The sequence below is a fragment of the Penaeus chinensis genome, chromosome 13 (genome assembly GCF_019202785.1).
Source record: "Penaeus chinensis breed Huanghai No. 1 chromosome 13, ASM1920278v2, whole genome shotgun sequence".
Taxonomy (NCBI): Eukaryota; Metazoa; Arthropoda; class Malacostraca; order Decapoda; family Penaeidae; genus Penaeus; species Penaeus chinensis.
The window spans coordinates 453,655-468,654 of record NC_061831.1 but is presented as its reverse complement, the minus strand read 5'-3'; the positions used below and the strand labels follow the sequence as shown (position 1 = coordinate 468,654).

Here is a 15,000-nt window from a genome sequence, read left to right as displayed (position 1 = left end):
ATCACTTTAGAAACATGGTGTCATAGCACTATTTTTTTTTTTTTTTTTTTTTTAATCCGGTGATTTAGACGAAATTAATAACTATCGACACATCGCTATACTACAAGTTACATCTAAAGTCTCAAGAAAATAATTGCAAACCAGTTAACATCCTTTTTTTTGAAGCGAATAACTTTATATCTAACACGCAACACACAAACAATCAACCGGAACAGCATTATTAAAAGTCACAAATGGCACAAATTTATAATAATATAAACAACAACTAGATCAATTTGCTCACTATATGTGATTTATCGAAGGCCTTTGACAGTGTGAGCTATGAATTACTTGTAAACCAACTAACAAATCACGAAATTGATCATTTTGGGTTCAAAAGTTACCCGTGAGAAAGTATCATCAAAGCAACCAGTTTCGTTCGATTTTCCATAAGGCTCCATCCTAGGCCCAATTTTATTCATTATATTCATTAATGATCTGTCAATTACAAAAAACTGTCTTCTTATTCAGTACCCCGACGAATCTCATATTCTTCACGCTGCCTCTGTTAACAAGCTAAATTAATTGATAGGGAAAACCAAACAGACCCTAAAAGAAGAAAAACAATACTTCGATATGAATAGCCTCATATTAAATCCACAAAAAATACAATGTATTTTCATAGGCAGCCACCACAGCAAAAAAAGAAAAAAAGAAAAAAAACAGACAGTTATAGATTTCCAAGGTTGCTACATCAAACCCAACACAACAGTTAAAAATCTAGGGGTACACGTAGACAGATACATAACATTTGAGGCACATTGATCACATCTACAGAAATGTAATGGCAGTCTGTCATACTCAAATCACATAAAAAATAAAATACGCACAGAAACAAGAATTGCTGTTGTACAAACACTAGCACTTAGTATCTTTAATTACTGTCTAAACATCTGGGGCTCCTCAAACAAAGCAGATACAAAAGACGCAAAAACTACAGAACTTTGCAGCAAGAGTAGCACGTGGAGACAAACTAAAATGGCTGAAAGTAAGCCGGGCTCCCCTCACGGGCATAGCCCGGGCGAGGTTCAGCTTCGCATATCGGACTTATTATATGGCTAAAAGTGTAACAGAAATACGACTATGACATTTGTATTCTAATCCATAATATACAAGGAAGTTACCTAATTTGGCTATTATCTATACAAACAACTGGTAACATAACAGATGTCCATACATGGCAAATTAACTCCACATGTATCAAAAGATCGAATACAGATACAGGGGCAAAATATATGCAAATCCGAGGACTGGTGATCTGGAACCAACTGCCAGAAATATTAGACATATATTCAACCAAGATACATTTAAAACAAAAAGTGAAAGAAGATATGAATGTTACCACATCTATGTATATAACATCCTATTACATAATGTAAGCATCATATATGTAAATAGAATATCCATTGCACTCAATGGAATAGTAGTTTTGAATATAAACACACACACACACACACACACACACACACACACACACACATATATATATATATATATATATATATATATATATATATATATATATATAAATATATTATATATGTATGCATATATATACATATATATGACATAAATTTGTATGTACGTTTGTATGTATATATACATGTGAAAGCATATATATATATATATATATATATATATATATATATATATATATATATATATATATATATATTTATAGGTTGTCTCTCGATAGACGAGGAAGACTAACGTTGCGCTTCAATGTACATGTACTAAATGGAAAATAAAGATAATGTCAGCGGTGTTGATCGCATATGACTGCGAAGTCCAAATGATGAGGCGCAGAGTCGATTGCAAATCTCGCATGAGATCCCTTCTTTTATTTGAACGGAGGACACAGCTCTTTGTCGACGCTCACTGGCCGCTGCAAGGCGTTGTCGGCGATCGTTTCCGAAGTTTTCAACAGCGCTTCGTATAGTCACTCGTCAGCCGGGTCTGTCCGCTGCGGCTGCTTCCAGTTCCTTGGGGTGAACTCCTGCCTATTTTAGGTTGTTTTTCAAGTTGTCCTTGTACCTCTTCTTTGGGCGGCCATACTTACGGTGGCCCGACACCAACTCACCATAGAAGATCTGGTGTGGGATCCCTAGTTTCATCCATCCGAATCACGTATTTGTGCTTGAAGAACTTCTCGATTTGTGACCCGATCCTGCCACCGTATCTGCATAATTGATCGTAGTGCTCGTGTGTGGAACTGTTCCAGCTGTTTAACATGTCTGCGGCACTGAGTCCAGGTTTCGCAGACATAGAGCAATGATGGAATAACTACAGCATTGTAAACTGTGAGCTCAGTTGCAAGGCAAATGCCTTTGTGCTTCAGGACCTTGGTGCAGAGCCTGCCAAGAGCCTGCCAAGTGCCTGGTTTGGTTTCTGTAACCTGGTTTGGATTTCTTTATCCAGAGAGCCATCATTGGAGATGCTGCTGCCCAGGTATCTAAATAACTCGACGTTCTTCAGTTGTGTGTCCTTGATGGTGATAGAAGGTTTTCCTTATGGGTCATCAAGGCAGAATTATCAGCAAATAGTGCCTCAATTAGGAGTCTCTCCAGTGCCTTTGTTCTCGCTGAGAGGCATCTTAGATCAAACAGTGATCTGTCCAAGCGATATCTGATGTAATACCAAATTTCAGTTCTTTGTTAGCGTGGAGTAACACCTGGGTAAAGAACAGGTTGAAAAGCACTGGCGCGAGTAGGCAGCCTTGTTTCACGCCATTCGTGATGGCAAATCTCTCAAAGGGTTCGCCATCCATCAACACTTCTCCTGTCATGTTGTCATGGAATAGTTGGATGAGATTGGAGAATTTTGCTGGACAGCCGAGTTTTCCCGAGAATGACCCATAGTGCCTCACGGTTGACTGTCGAAAGCTTTCGTGAGGTGCATAGAGCAGGGGTGTCAAACTCATTATAGCTCAGGGGCCACATAGGGGAAAATCTATTCTCAAGTGGACCGGACCGGTAAAATCATGGCATAATAACTTAAGAATAATGAAGCTTCAGATGTGTTTCCTTTGTTTTACAAATACTGCTCTTTACAAAACACTTCAAATTAGCGCAGTTGGTGCAATTTTAAGAAAAATTCCTCAGTGATTGGAAGTTACGTTTCATCTCAATGTATCTACAAAGGCATAGAACTTTAAGTCACATCCTATCTGGGATTGAACAAAATACTGTTCTAGGTATCAAATACCTCATTTGTCATTTCCACATCTTGATCCTGAGCTAACTCACCACACCATACAAACTGAGGTAAAAACTATTCAAGAGGGTTGAGGTATTCCCTGCCTTGTAGGATACACTATTTATTGATAGAATTATAAAAGTTGTGCAATGCGTGAACAATTTCAACAAACCAAACTTATGAACTAAAGTGACTAACATTTTTACAGTAAATCACACACTGTTCACTTTCTTTAAATATCCACAGAAGACATTCATTTTCACAGGACTTTATCAGGGTGTATAGGTCTCTCATGCAGCATTTTAAGTGGGGATACCCACTGTTTATTTTACTCCTGAAACCTGGCATCTTTTAGCTTTCACAAGTGCATCAATATTAGGCATCACATCCTGAGTGGCAGCCAGTTTCAGGATGTCATTCAAGTGCTTGTGCGTGAGCCTTGAGCGCAGCTTTTTGTTGATGTTCATTGCAGAGAATACTTGCTCACAAAGATATGTGGTTCCAAACATGCATAGCACTTTTGCAGCAAGGGCTGTCAAGTTGGGGTAACCTGGCAAGAGATGCTGGTAAAACGTGTCCAAGCCAGCTGCGGCCAACTTGCCCTTCAAATCTGAGTCATACTGCAAGTCTATTATTTCTAGTTGGATGTTGACAGGCAGATCAGAGGCATTCACGGTGAATAGCGAGCAAAAAACTTTGAAGTCTTTCTCCAGTTCACCAAAAATCTGAAAGCATAGCTCAAACTCCCGCAATAGTCCCGTTATTTTATCTTTTAACCGCCTCATGTCTGTGGCATGTTGGGTCGCACACACATCTTTCAGACAAGGAAAGTGAGCAGCATCACCACCCGAGAGTTGTGTCTCCCACAATGACAGCTTCAATTTGAACGCTCATAAGCTGTCATAGTACTGTGTGACAACTTTGCTGCGCCCTTGCAGCATTTTGTTCAAGTTATTCAGGTGCATCCATTCTGTTGACTTAAATTCTAACATTGGTTTGCCCTTTTTTTCCATGAACTGTTTGATTTCCTCTATTAAATTAAAGGAGCGCCTACAGCACCTTGACTTAACCATCTTACCTCGGTGTGGTATGGCAAGCCATAGTTGTGGTCTTTCTCTCTAAGAAGGCTGTCAAACTGACAATGATTCAGGCCTCTGGATCGGATGAAATTTACGGTTCGGACGACCACCTCTATGATATTATTCATCTTCAATTACTTGCAACACAATGCCTCCTGATGCGTGATACAATGAAAAGTCCAAAAATCACGTCCTCCATTTGCAGCCTGCACCTTCTCTCTAAATTTTGTCCCAACACCTGCTTTTCTCCTGGTCATTGAAGTTGCACCATCTGTAGCCAGGCTGACAGCGCGAGACCAGTCCACTCCAACACTGTCCGGCGCTTCGACGAGGGCGGTGAAAATATCAGCTACTATTGTGGTGTCCGTCATTGGCACCAACTCCACGAACTCCTCGGTGACGGTCAAAATGTCTGTAACTCTGTAATGTCCGTGCTCTCATCGATTGCAACTGTAAACGCAATAAATGACTTTACTTTGCACTTCAATTGGCTGTACAAATCCTCCGCAAGATCAGAAATCCTGTCTGCAACTGTGTTTCTTGTCAGGCTGATATTTGCAAAAGCCTGACGCTTTTCAGGGCACACAGTCTCTGCAGCCTTCAGCATACATGTCTTCACAAATTCACCCTCACTAAATGATTTTGAAGCCAGTGCAATTTCATTAGCAATAAGGTAGCTGGCTTTCACTGCAGCATCACTTATTTCTCGGCTACGAGAAAACACAGACTGCTGCTTATTCAGAGCTGTCAAAAGTTCATTTACCTTCTCTAGTCTCTGCTGTCCTTGTAAGTTTTTGTATTTTTCGGCAGGAAGAGTCTCATAGTGGCGTCGAAGGTTATATTCTTTCAGCACTGAAAACTGCTGTGAACATACCAAACACACAGGTTTCCCAATCACTTCTGTGAATGAATAGGATGATGACCATTTTTCTTGGAAAACTATGCACTCTGTGTCCACTTTTCTCTTTTTTGACAGTGACATTTTGGGGCAATGAGGGTGCCAAAGCGTGTAATGATAAAAGTAGAAGACGTAAGGCAGCTAGCTCCAGGCCAGCTGCCAGGCCTACTTGCTCGGCCCCGGTATAAACAGTTTGCCTGCTTAACATAATTGCTATTGCACCATCCAGTGGACACATTCAGAACAGCAGTTTCTTTCACTGAAAATTTGCAGCTAATTTTAACTTCAATTCATCTCGCGGGCCGGATTAAACCCGTTCGCGGGCCTGATTTGGCCCGCGGGCCGTAAGCTTGACACCACTGGCATAGAGGCTTATATTCTGTTCAATGCACTACTCCTGGATCTGTCTAAATGCAAAACCATATCAACAGTACTTCGATTACAGTGGAAACCACACTGTGACTCTGGAAGGTTCTTTTCTGCAATCGAGGATAAGTCTATTCAACATGATCCATGCTTGAATTTTTCCAGCAATGGAGAGAAGAGATATGCCTCTATAGTTCCCACAGTCTGCTCTTAATCCTTTGTTCTTGAATAGGGAGACGATTGAAGCATCACAGAGGCCAGCCGGCATTTCCTCTTCTTCCCAGATGCTATTGAGAACTCTGTGGAATACCCGAAGAGCCTTGTTGCTAAGTGCCTTGTATACTTCTGCTGGGATTCCGTCCCTACCCGGTGCCTTTTGGATTTCTTCCATGGAGGGAATGTTGTCGATTTCTCCAATGACTGGTCTCTGAGGGATCTGGTTAAGTACTGACTGGTCAACTGAGAATGGACGGTTCATGAACTGGTTGAAGTGCTCTTTCCATATTTCTCTGATAGCATCCTTGTCCTTGATTAGAGTGACTCAGTCTACTGAAAGCAGAGGCATAGAGCGAGATTTGGGAGGGCCATACAATGCTTTGATGTAATTAAAGAATTGCTTTGAGTTGTTGGAGTCAGCGAAGGCTTGAATCTCATCGGCTTTCTTCTCCACTGGTCATCCATTCTATGTATTTCCCTTTGGGCCAGAGACTGATACGACGTGAATATCTCCTTCTTCGTTGAGGAACCCGGCTAGTTTTGCCACTCCATGAATGCCTTGGTCTTCTTGGCAAGCAGTTCTTCAATGGCACTATCATTCTCATTAAACCAGTCCTGGTGGTTACGTCTCTTTAGGCCAAGAACTGTCTTCTCATCTGTTTCTGTCACTGACTCTTTGACCTGAATCCATTTCTAGGTTGGGTCACCAGATAGTGGATCTATGGTAGCCAGCTTTTCATCCAGCTTGTGTTGGAAAAAGTCAAGACATCGAGACTGCTGGAGTTTGGGTACGTTAAAGGTTCTTCGGGAAAGTTTTGGGCGCCTTGGGTGGAGGAGGGCTAAGATGAAAGTCAATGTGGAGCGGATAGGCCTATGGATTTGATTGATTATTTAAAATTATCTGCCGCGTCAACAGCTAAGGTCATTAGCGGGAGGCCTATGGATTATCCAACGTGTTTGTGATGACCAGGTTGTATTCTGTGCATTTGCTCAGATACAGGAGGCCAATAGCATTCATTTTGCCAGTGCCATGTTTGCCGAGTACTCCTCACTGATTGTGATCACAGCCAACTTGGGTGTTAAAGTCGCCAAGCAGTATTAGCTTATCGCTGGCAGGGACAGAGTCCAATACAGTGCTGAGGTTGACATAGATATGCTCAATCGTCTCTTCTAAGCTCGTTAGAGTCGGCGCATGTGCACTGTTGCGTGCCGCTTATGACTGAGGGGTAGGCAGAGTTTCATTAACCCTTCATTGATACCAATCGGTTCAGATACAGGAGGCCAATAGCATTAATTTTGCCAGTGCCATGTTTGCCGAGTACTCCTCACTGATTGTGATCACAGCCAACTTGGGTGTTAAAGTCGCCAAGCAGTATTAGCTTATCGCTGGCAGGGACAGAGTCCAATACAGTGCTGAGGTTGACATAGATATGCTCAATCGTCTCTTCCATGCTCGTTAGAGTCGGCGCATGTGCACTGTTGCGTGCCGCTTATGACTGAGGGGTAGGTAGAGTTTCATCAACCCTTCATTGATACCAATGGGAGTTGTTTCATCAGACTTATTTTGATTGCTAGGCCAACCCCATGTATCCTGTCCTCACTTTGAGTCTTTCCTTTCCAAAAGAAGATGTAACCACTGGTTGGTTCTGTGAGGGAGCCTTAATCTGCAAGCCTAGTTTCACTTAGGGCTGTGATGTCAATGTCGTAGTGAGATTATTCTTTGGCAACCAAGGCTGTTCTCCTTTGAGGTATTGCTGAGTCGTCCTTGTCCATGACTGTGCAAATATTCCATGCTCCAGGGGTGAGTCTTTTCTTTCTCAATTGGTTTCGACCACATGTATAGGTGATCTGCCAACTGTGGTTAGCTGGCCAGATGATGTAGGGCAGGCAATTTTTTGGCCACCTTTTCTAGGCCTCTCCCTTACTAGGGTAAGCAGTGCTGACCTAAATAGGGCTGCTCAGTCACCCAGGATGCTGCCGGACTTCTCTGCTGCCCTGGTAGAGAAAAGAACGACCACTGGTCCAAAGGCTGCCTACATGCAGGATCATGACTACAACTGCCAGTGGTCACCTTCCACATGTTGCTTCGCCGCCATTCCCCCATCACCGCAGGACTTGGTTTGGGATGAGTAATCGTGGGTGACTTGATGAGGGATGAATGATGAATTAAGGGGTTACTCTGAAAGTTACATGACTAGATGAGATTTGATGCAATGTGTCTTGGTGTGAGATGGGATGAAAGTGCACAATGTGACCTGTGCGTGAAGATTATAGTGGGTAAGCCATTGCACAGGGACAAACCCACTCTCTTGACCTCAGAAGTCTGGATCCAGTGACACGAGGAGTCGTTACGTCTGGAGACTTCCTTGGCTGCAGTGGATGGTCAGGTTTTCTTCCATGCTAAAAAAACATGCTCTTTGCACTCCACAATATGTTGCTGAACAACCCTCTTGACTGTTGAGTCATAATAATTTTGGCTTCTACCCAATCAGGTGGAACAGTCTTTGCTTGATTTTGGTTGAGCAACTTCCTAGGTAAATCGCCTTGCAGTGCTAGTGAGCTTTACCTGCCCCAAATATATATATATATATATATATATATATATATATATATATATATATACATGTACATATATATATTATACATACATGTACATATACATATATATATATATATATATATATATACATACATGTACATATATATATATATATATATATATATACATACATGTACATATATATATATATATATATATATATACATACATGTACATATATATATATATATATATATATATATATGTGTGTGTGTGTGTGTTTATATATGCATATACACATACACATATATACATATACATACACATACACACATACATATAAACATATATATATATATATATTATTTGCTATTATCCTTGGAACTACCGCTGACCATCGAAATGGTTCTTCTGCCAGTTGCAGGTACTAATGTTACTGCTGCCCAACATTAGGATATGTAACCCCATATCAGGGACCCTTTCATGTGCTACCTCTCTGGGTGATAGAGGACCTGGGAGCAGTGATTAAGGGGTAGCTCCACTTTCCCCAAAACTCCAGATCTCCCGAATTAGAGTCTCATCACTGGATACAGTTGATAGTCATACCCAGGACATGTGTGTGTATATATATACATATGTATATATATATATATATATATATATATATATGTGTGTGTGTGTGTGTGTGTGTATGTATGTATAGATATATGTTTGTATATATACATATATACACATAATTGTATGTATATATACATATATATACACATGTGTATGTATATATACATATATATACACATATGTGTATGTATATATCACATGTATGTGTGTGTGTGTGTGTATGTACGCATGAATATATATTTATGTATAAACATATATATATTTATTAGACTTCGAAGATGAACACTAGCCCTCCATCATTAGTAAACTATCAAAAAGAACCATTGAAAAAATATGGGTTCTGAACAAATTACAAATACGTAAAAATAGCTAAGAACAATGTATACATAGACGTAATGAAATCATAAAAAAAGAACGACATACAATGAAAGATAACATATACAAGAAAAACTATAACAACCAAAAAGGTAAACTAACCAAATTGGGTGTTAGTGAGAGGGAAGGCCTATTCGGTAAATAAGATTGTCGCGGTGGTTGTGTTGTTTAGTTCGGGTTTCATCATCTGTATGTGTAAGGATTCGGAGATGATAAGGTCTGGACGGGAGGAATGGGAAGATAAAATACTAAAATCTGTGTTGGAGAAAGGGTGTGAGTGGAGTAGAGAGTGTTCTCTTATTGCCGAGAATGATGGTTTGCTCAGCGGAAGGTTATTCCTGAAAGATTTGCCTTTGTGTTCTAGGATGCGGTGCCGTAACCATCGTAAGGTAGATCCCAAGTACCGAGCTTGGCAGCAAGGACAGGTAAATAAGTACACTACGTTAGAACACATGTCAGAGTTACATCTCAAAGGTTGTTTTGGAAATTTCGCTATATTGTTAGTGTTAGTGAAGACAAAAGTAAATTTAATATGAGATAATTATTTAGTAACAGTGATTTTACTTGCTTCCCGATATCAAAACTTCAACTACCCATGTATGGTAATTTCTATGGTCTTTTTTTAACAGCAGGGACAATGGGTTGGTTTGAGAATATTTTTCAAAGAAACGTTTTAGTAATTTTATCAAATAAGAACAATGGGTACCCATTAGTTGTAAAGAAATCTTCAAGAAAAATAATTTCGTTATGAAAAGTTGACCAGTTGCTACACAGGTTATATGCCCGAGTGATTAGAGTTTTAATGCTGTTAATTTTGTATAAATATGGAATGTAGCTAAGGAAGTGAAGTCCGAGGCCAGTGAAGGTTAGCTTTCGGTAAATGCCTGTATGGAAGGTGCCATTGTTATAGGTGATTAGCGTGTCCAAAAATGGTAATCGGTTGTTTTCCTGCATCTCACAGGCAAATTTGAGATGGTTCAGAAATAGGTTTACGTGTGAGGGGTGTTTAAAAGGAGAAAGGTATCAGCGAGTATCGGCGATAATGAACGGGTGTAAATTCAGGCTGACATTGTTCAAGGGCATTGTTGTGTATATAATATATATATATATATATATATATATGTGTGTGTGTGTGTGTGTATGTGTGTGTATGTGTATGTGTATGTGTATGTGTATGTGTATGTGTATGTGTATGTGTGTGTGTGTGTACATATATATATACACATGTATGTGTGTATGTATATATATATAACATATATACATATAAATGTGTGTATGTGTATGTGTATGTATGTATGAATATATATATATATATATATATATATATATGTGTGTGTGTGTGTGTGTGTGTGTGTGTGTGTGCGTGCTGTGTACATGTGTGTGTAATTATACATGTATACATATATATATATATATATATATATATATATATATATATATATAATATATGTGTATGTATATATATGATATATATACACATAAATGTGTATATGTATATATATATATATATATATATTTATGTATGAATATATATATATATATATGTGTATATATCTATGTATACATATATATGTATATATATGTATATATGTATGTGTACACACACACACACACACACACACACACACATATATATATATATATATATATATATATATATATATATATGACAAACACAGTAACGTGTACACAAAGATGAAAAGGAAAACAGCCACAGTTAGAAATGAATACAAATCGTAACGTTTCGAACACCTCACGGGTTCCTTTTCAGACGAATAATAAACCGAAATGGATACAAGGAGAAATTTTAACAATAATATATAGTGGTTGAGAGGCAGAACAAGCAAGAGTTGAATCAGGTCTCAGGAGGAGGGTCCAGGTCGAAGAGTCTGAGGAAGGCTTTGCTACCTAACGAGGTGGTAAGTACATCCAAGCCCCATTGATCAGCGCTCAAGTTAAATTTTGGTATTTTCAAATTAATAGACATACTAATATTTTTCTTTCGTACGAATTAGCTGATTTAGAAATTAATTTAGCGTTTTTCCAGTGAAGCATGTGACCTTCATCAGGCAAATGAAGGAAACAAGCATTTGAATCTCTGGCATATCTAACATCACGTTTATGTTCATTAGTTATTTTCTCAAAAGCTCTACCGGTCTCGCCTATGTAAACTTGTGACGATCCTACCAGGGTATAGTGCAAATACCGGGAGAAGTCTCAAGAGCACCGCTAGCCGCATTGTGCTTAACCAAAGTATTACAAAACGTGTTCGGACACGTTAAAACAATGTCAATTCCAGCGCCTTTAAACATGTGTCGTTTTTCATCGAGGGACGGGTTATACGGAATAATTAATCGATTATTGTCACTATCCTATTGAGTATTACGGGAAGTTCCATCTCGCAGATGAATGTGCCTGATTTAAGAAAAATCGAGGATATGCTAATTTCGAAAACGTTTCAAATATGACGCTGAGTTCACGATCGATAAATTTAGTATCACAAATGGTATATGCCCTGAGAAACATGGACGAGACTACTGACTTCTTAACATACAACGGGTGATTCGAGAAAAAGTGAAGGTAATTAGCGGTGTGTACGTTTTACATTGAATAAACATTTACATTGAATAAAAGGACGTTGAGAAGAGGTAATTTACCTGAATCTTTCCATTATACCTTAAAATTGATAGTACACACGAGGTTGTTGAGTTTTCTCAAGAAAAAAAAAAAAAAGTCTGAACGCTTCACTTGCCACAAAGAAAAAATATCATTATAACGAAACCAAATCATGTCGGGAGGGAGAATAGACGGAAGGAGTTCAGATTCAAACATCTTTATGTCTAAATTCGCAAGGACCGGGCTTAAGCTACTTCCATCGCGACACCGTTGATTTGTTTATAAAATTCGCCGTCAAAAATAAAGATATTATTCGTGACACACAAACGGATGAGGTCGATAAAGCAATTAACCGAGATGAAGTGATGAAGAAAGGTTTCTTTCAAAGATATCTAGCACATCGTCAGGCAGGGTCATTAGTGAACAACGAATCTACATCAAAAATCACTATTTTTTTACCGTGCGTCGGCAAGTTTCTACCCTTATCCATGAAACCCATCGAATGTTTGATATGACTATCATAAAATGATCCCATAAAAGGAGATCTAACACTCGCTAACCAAGAGTCTAAAGGAACGGTAACCGAGTTGCAAGACGAAATAATAGGCCTTAGAGGGACGATAAACAGGGCGTTTTTGACTTTTATGAAGGCCATAAAAATACGGAATAGAGGGATTAACCGTTCTAAAGCGATCAAAAAATGTGGGGTCAGGACATTTAGCAACAATACGTCTGAGGTTTTTACGAAATGATTCCGTGACTGATGGGTAAGTGTTAGAGTGCAGTTTTTGATAGTTGAGTTGTCGTACAGGAGGGGATGAGGTTTGCTTACTTAATCAGATTTATTAAGGATAACTACGTTATTACCTTAGTCGACTTTGGTAATTATAATGTCTAAATTGCGTTTAAGTGATTTGGTGGCCATAAAATAACGTCGGGGTAAGCTTTTGAAATCGTCAAATAAATCAAGAATCGGATTTAACATAACACCTTTAAGGTAGCCAAGATCTTTTAACCAGGATTTGTTTTGCTTCGCAATGAAACTATCAAGGCCTTTAATAATCTAAACAATGATTACCGCCGGAATTGGTAGCAAACGATAAACCAAAGCCTTAAAGTTCGGTTTTATAACGTGATAGGGAATAAGACGATAGATTTACGACCGAATCAGTAAGCGAAAATTTACACCACGCGCTACGTGAACAAAGATTAAAGTTTATTGCGGAGCGATTTTTGATGATGTTCGTTTTCAAATGAAGATCTACGCGTTGCAATAGCTAAAAGGTCGTCAATAAACTGAGCAGGTGTGACTTCTATAAGCAATCTAAGACACTTACGAACTTGAAGAAATGCATCATCGACATCTAATTTAGCGCAACGGATTAGAATGCCTAATCTAGAAATATGAAAATATTGTGCAAAGGAATGGGAACTTACCTGCTCGTGTAAGCAGTCTTGTAGATGACCTTACTTCCTCGTTAGTTAGCAGAGCCTTCCCCAGGCTCTTCGACCTTGACTCTCCTCCTGATACCTGATTCAGCTCTTGTTTGTTATGTTTCTCAACCGCTATATATTCTTGTCAAAAATATCTTATTGTATCCATTTCAGTTTATTGTTCGTCTGAAGAGGAACTCGTGAAGAGCTTGAAACGTTATGATTCATATTCCTTTCTTACTGTGGCTGTTTCCATTTTCATATAAACATTTATATATAACATATATCTATCTATATATATGCACGCTTATACAAGTATACTTATATAGACCTTGGATGCACACACACAAACACACGTGGGCATATCCACTTGCATGAACACACATATATGCCCCCATCACCCCTACGAGCTTATTGGGCTAGTCTTACATAGATATGATAGTGAGCTTGACTGCCGCCTTGTAGTTCAGTCCGTGTATGTCAAAGGCTATGGGAGTTCACCCTATACAAAACAATTCACTGCCTTGTGGTATCTATAAGATGAAAAGGCTCTGGGAATCAACAGTGAGAAAAAATTCTGGTGCCGGTGTCCCGCAAGTAGTTCGTTATCGCTTGCGACCTCGTTCTGCAACTCCTACGACGCCGCTAGTGCCGAACCGTATTGGTCTTTGCCGTTCCTTTGGATCCATCAGCTGCGTGGAGAGAGGAAGCCTGCTGCATGGGCAACAGCTTGCTCCTCACATTCTTTCGCCCAGGCTTTAACTCTACCTATACGGGAGACAATAATGCCATAGTCGGCATCGACTGATGGTGGTCTTCGATACACACATACACACACACATACACACATACACACACACACACACACACACACATATATATATATATATATATATATATATATATGTGTGTGTGTGTGTGTGTGTGTGTGTGTGTGTATAAATATATGTAATAATATAGATTTATATATAATATATAATATATATATATATATTTATGCATATACATATGTATATATACATACATATATTTATATATATTTATCTATCTACATATATATGTGTGTATATATATATATGTGTGTGTGTGTGTGTGTGTGTGTGTGTGCGCGCATATGGCATATTCGTCTGTTTTACTTGCAATTTGCCTGACATGAATTACACACACACACATATTGTATATGTATATAACACAAATATCGATATGTTCACATTAGTGCATTAAGAGACAGAATTCATCAGCTTGTCATATCGATACTTTTGTTATAGATGATTTTGAGGTCACTTTTAGACGCGCATGCCTTCATTTCAATGTGCAAGGTCTTCTGTCTTCATTTTCATTGAGTCTAGCTGCTAACGTATCTCCGCTTGCATTTACTGTTGGCCTAATAGGGCCCTGGAGTGGAGTAGGGGAACCACTTCCCCATATCACGTTAGCTGATATTCACGGAGTTAGTATTGTTCGGCTGTTATCATGAAATATATGACCAATAATCAGTTTTCACCCCCCCCCTCCCCCGAGAGAGTACTGTTAGGTTCTCTTATTCATACACTTCATTCCACATATTTTTAATGACATCTTTACATCTCATTCAGACATTTAGGTGATGCCGTTCACTACCGGTG

At 39.0% G+C, this 15,000-nt stretch overlaps 1 protein-coding gene across 1 annotated transcript; it reads right to left on the bottom strand.

Moving 5' to 3' along the window:
• Nucleotides 1-4,447: 4,447 nt before the first annotated feature.
• Nucleotides 4,448-5,295, bottom strand: LOC125031400 (general transcription factor II-I repeat domain-containing protein 2-like). The gene is made up of 2 exons (XM_047622115.1): nucleotides 4,811-5,295; nucleotides 4,448-4,733 (listed from the first exon to the last, which is right to left on the bottom strand). The coding sequence occupies exons 1-2, from the start codon at nucleotides 5,293-5,295 to the stop codon at nucleotides 4,448-4,450; spliced, it is 771 nt and encodes a 256-aa protein (XP_047478071.1).
• Between the last annotated feature and the right edge of the window lie 9,705 nt (nucleotides 5,296-15,000).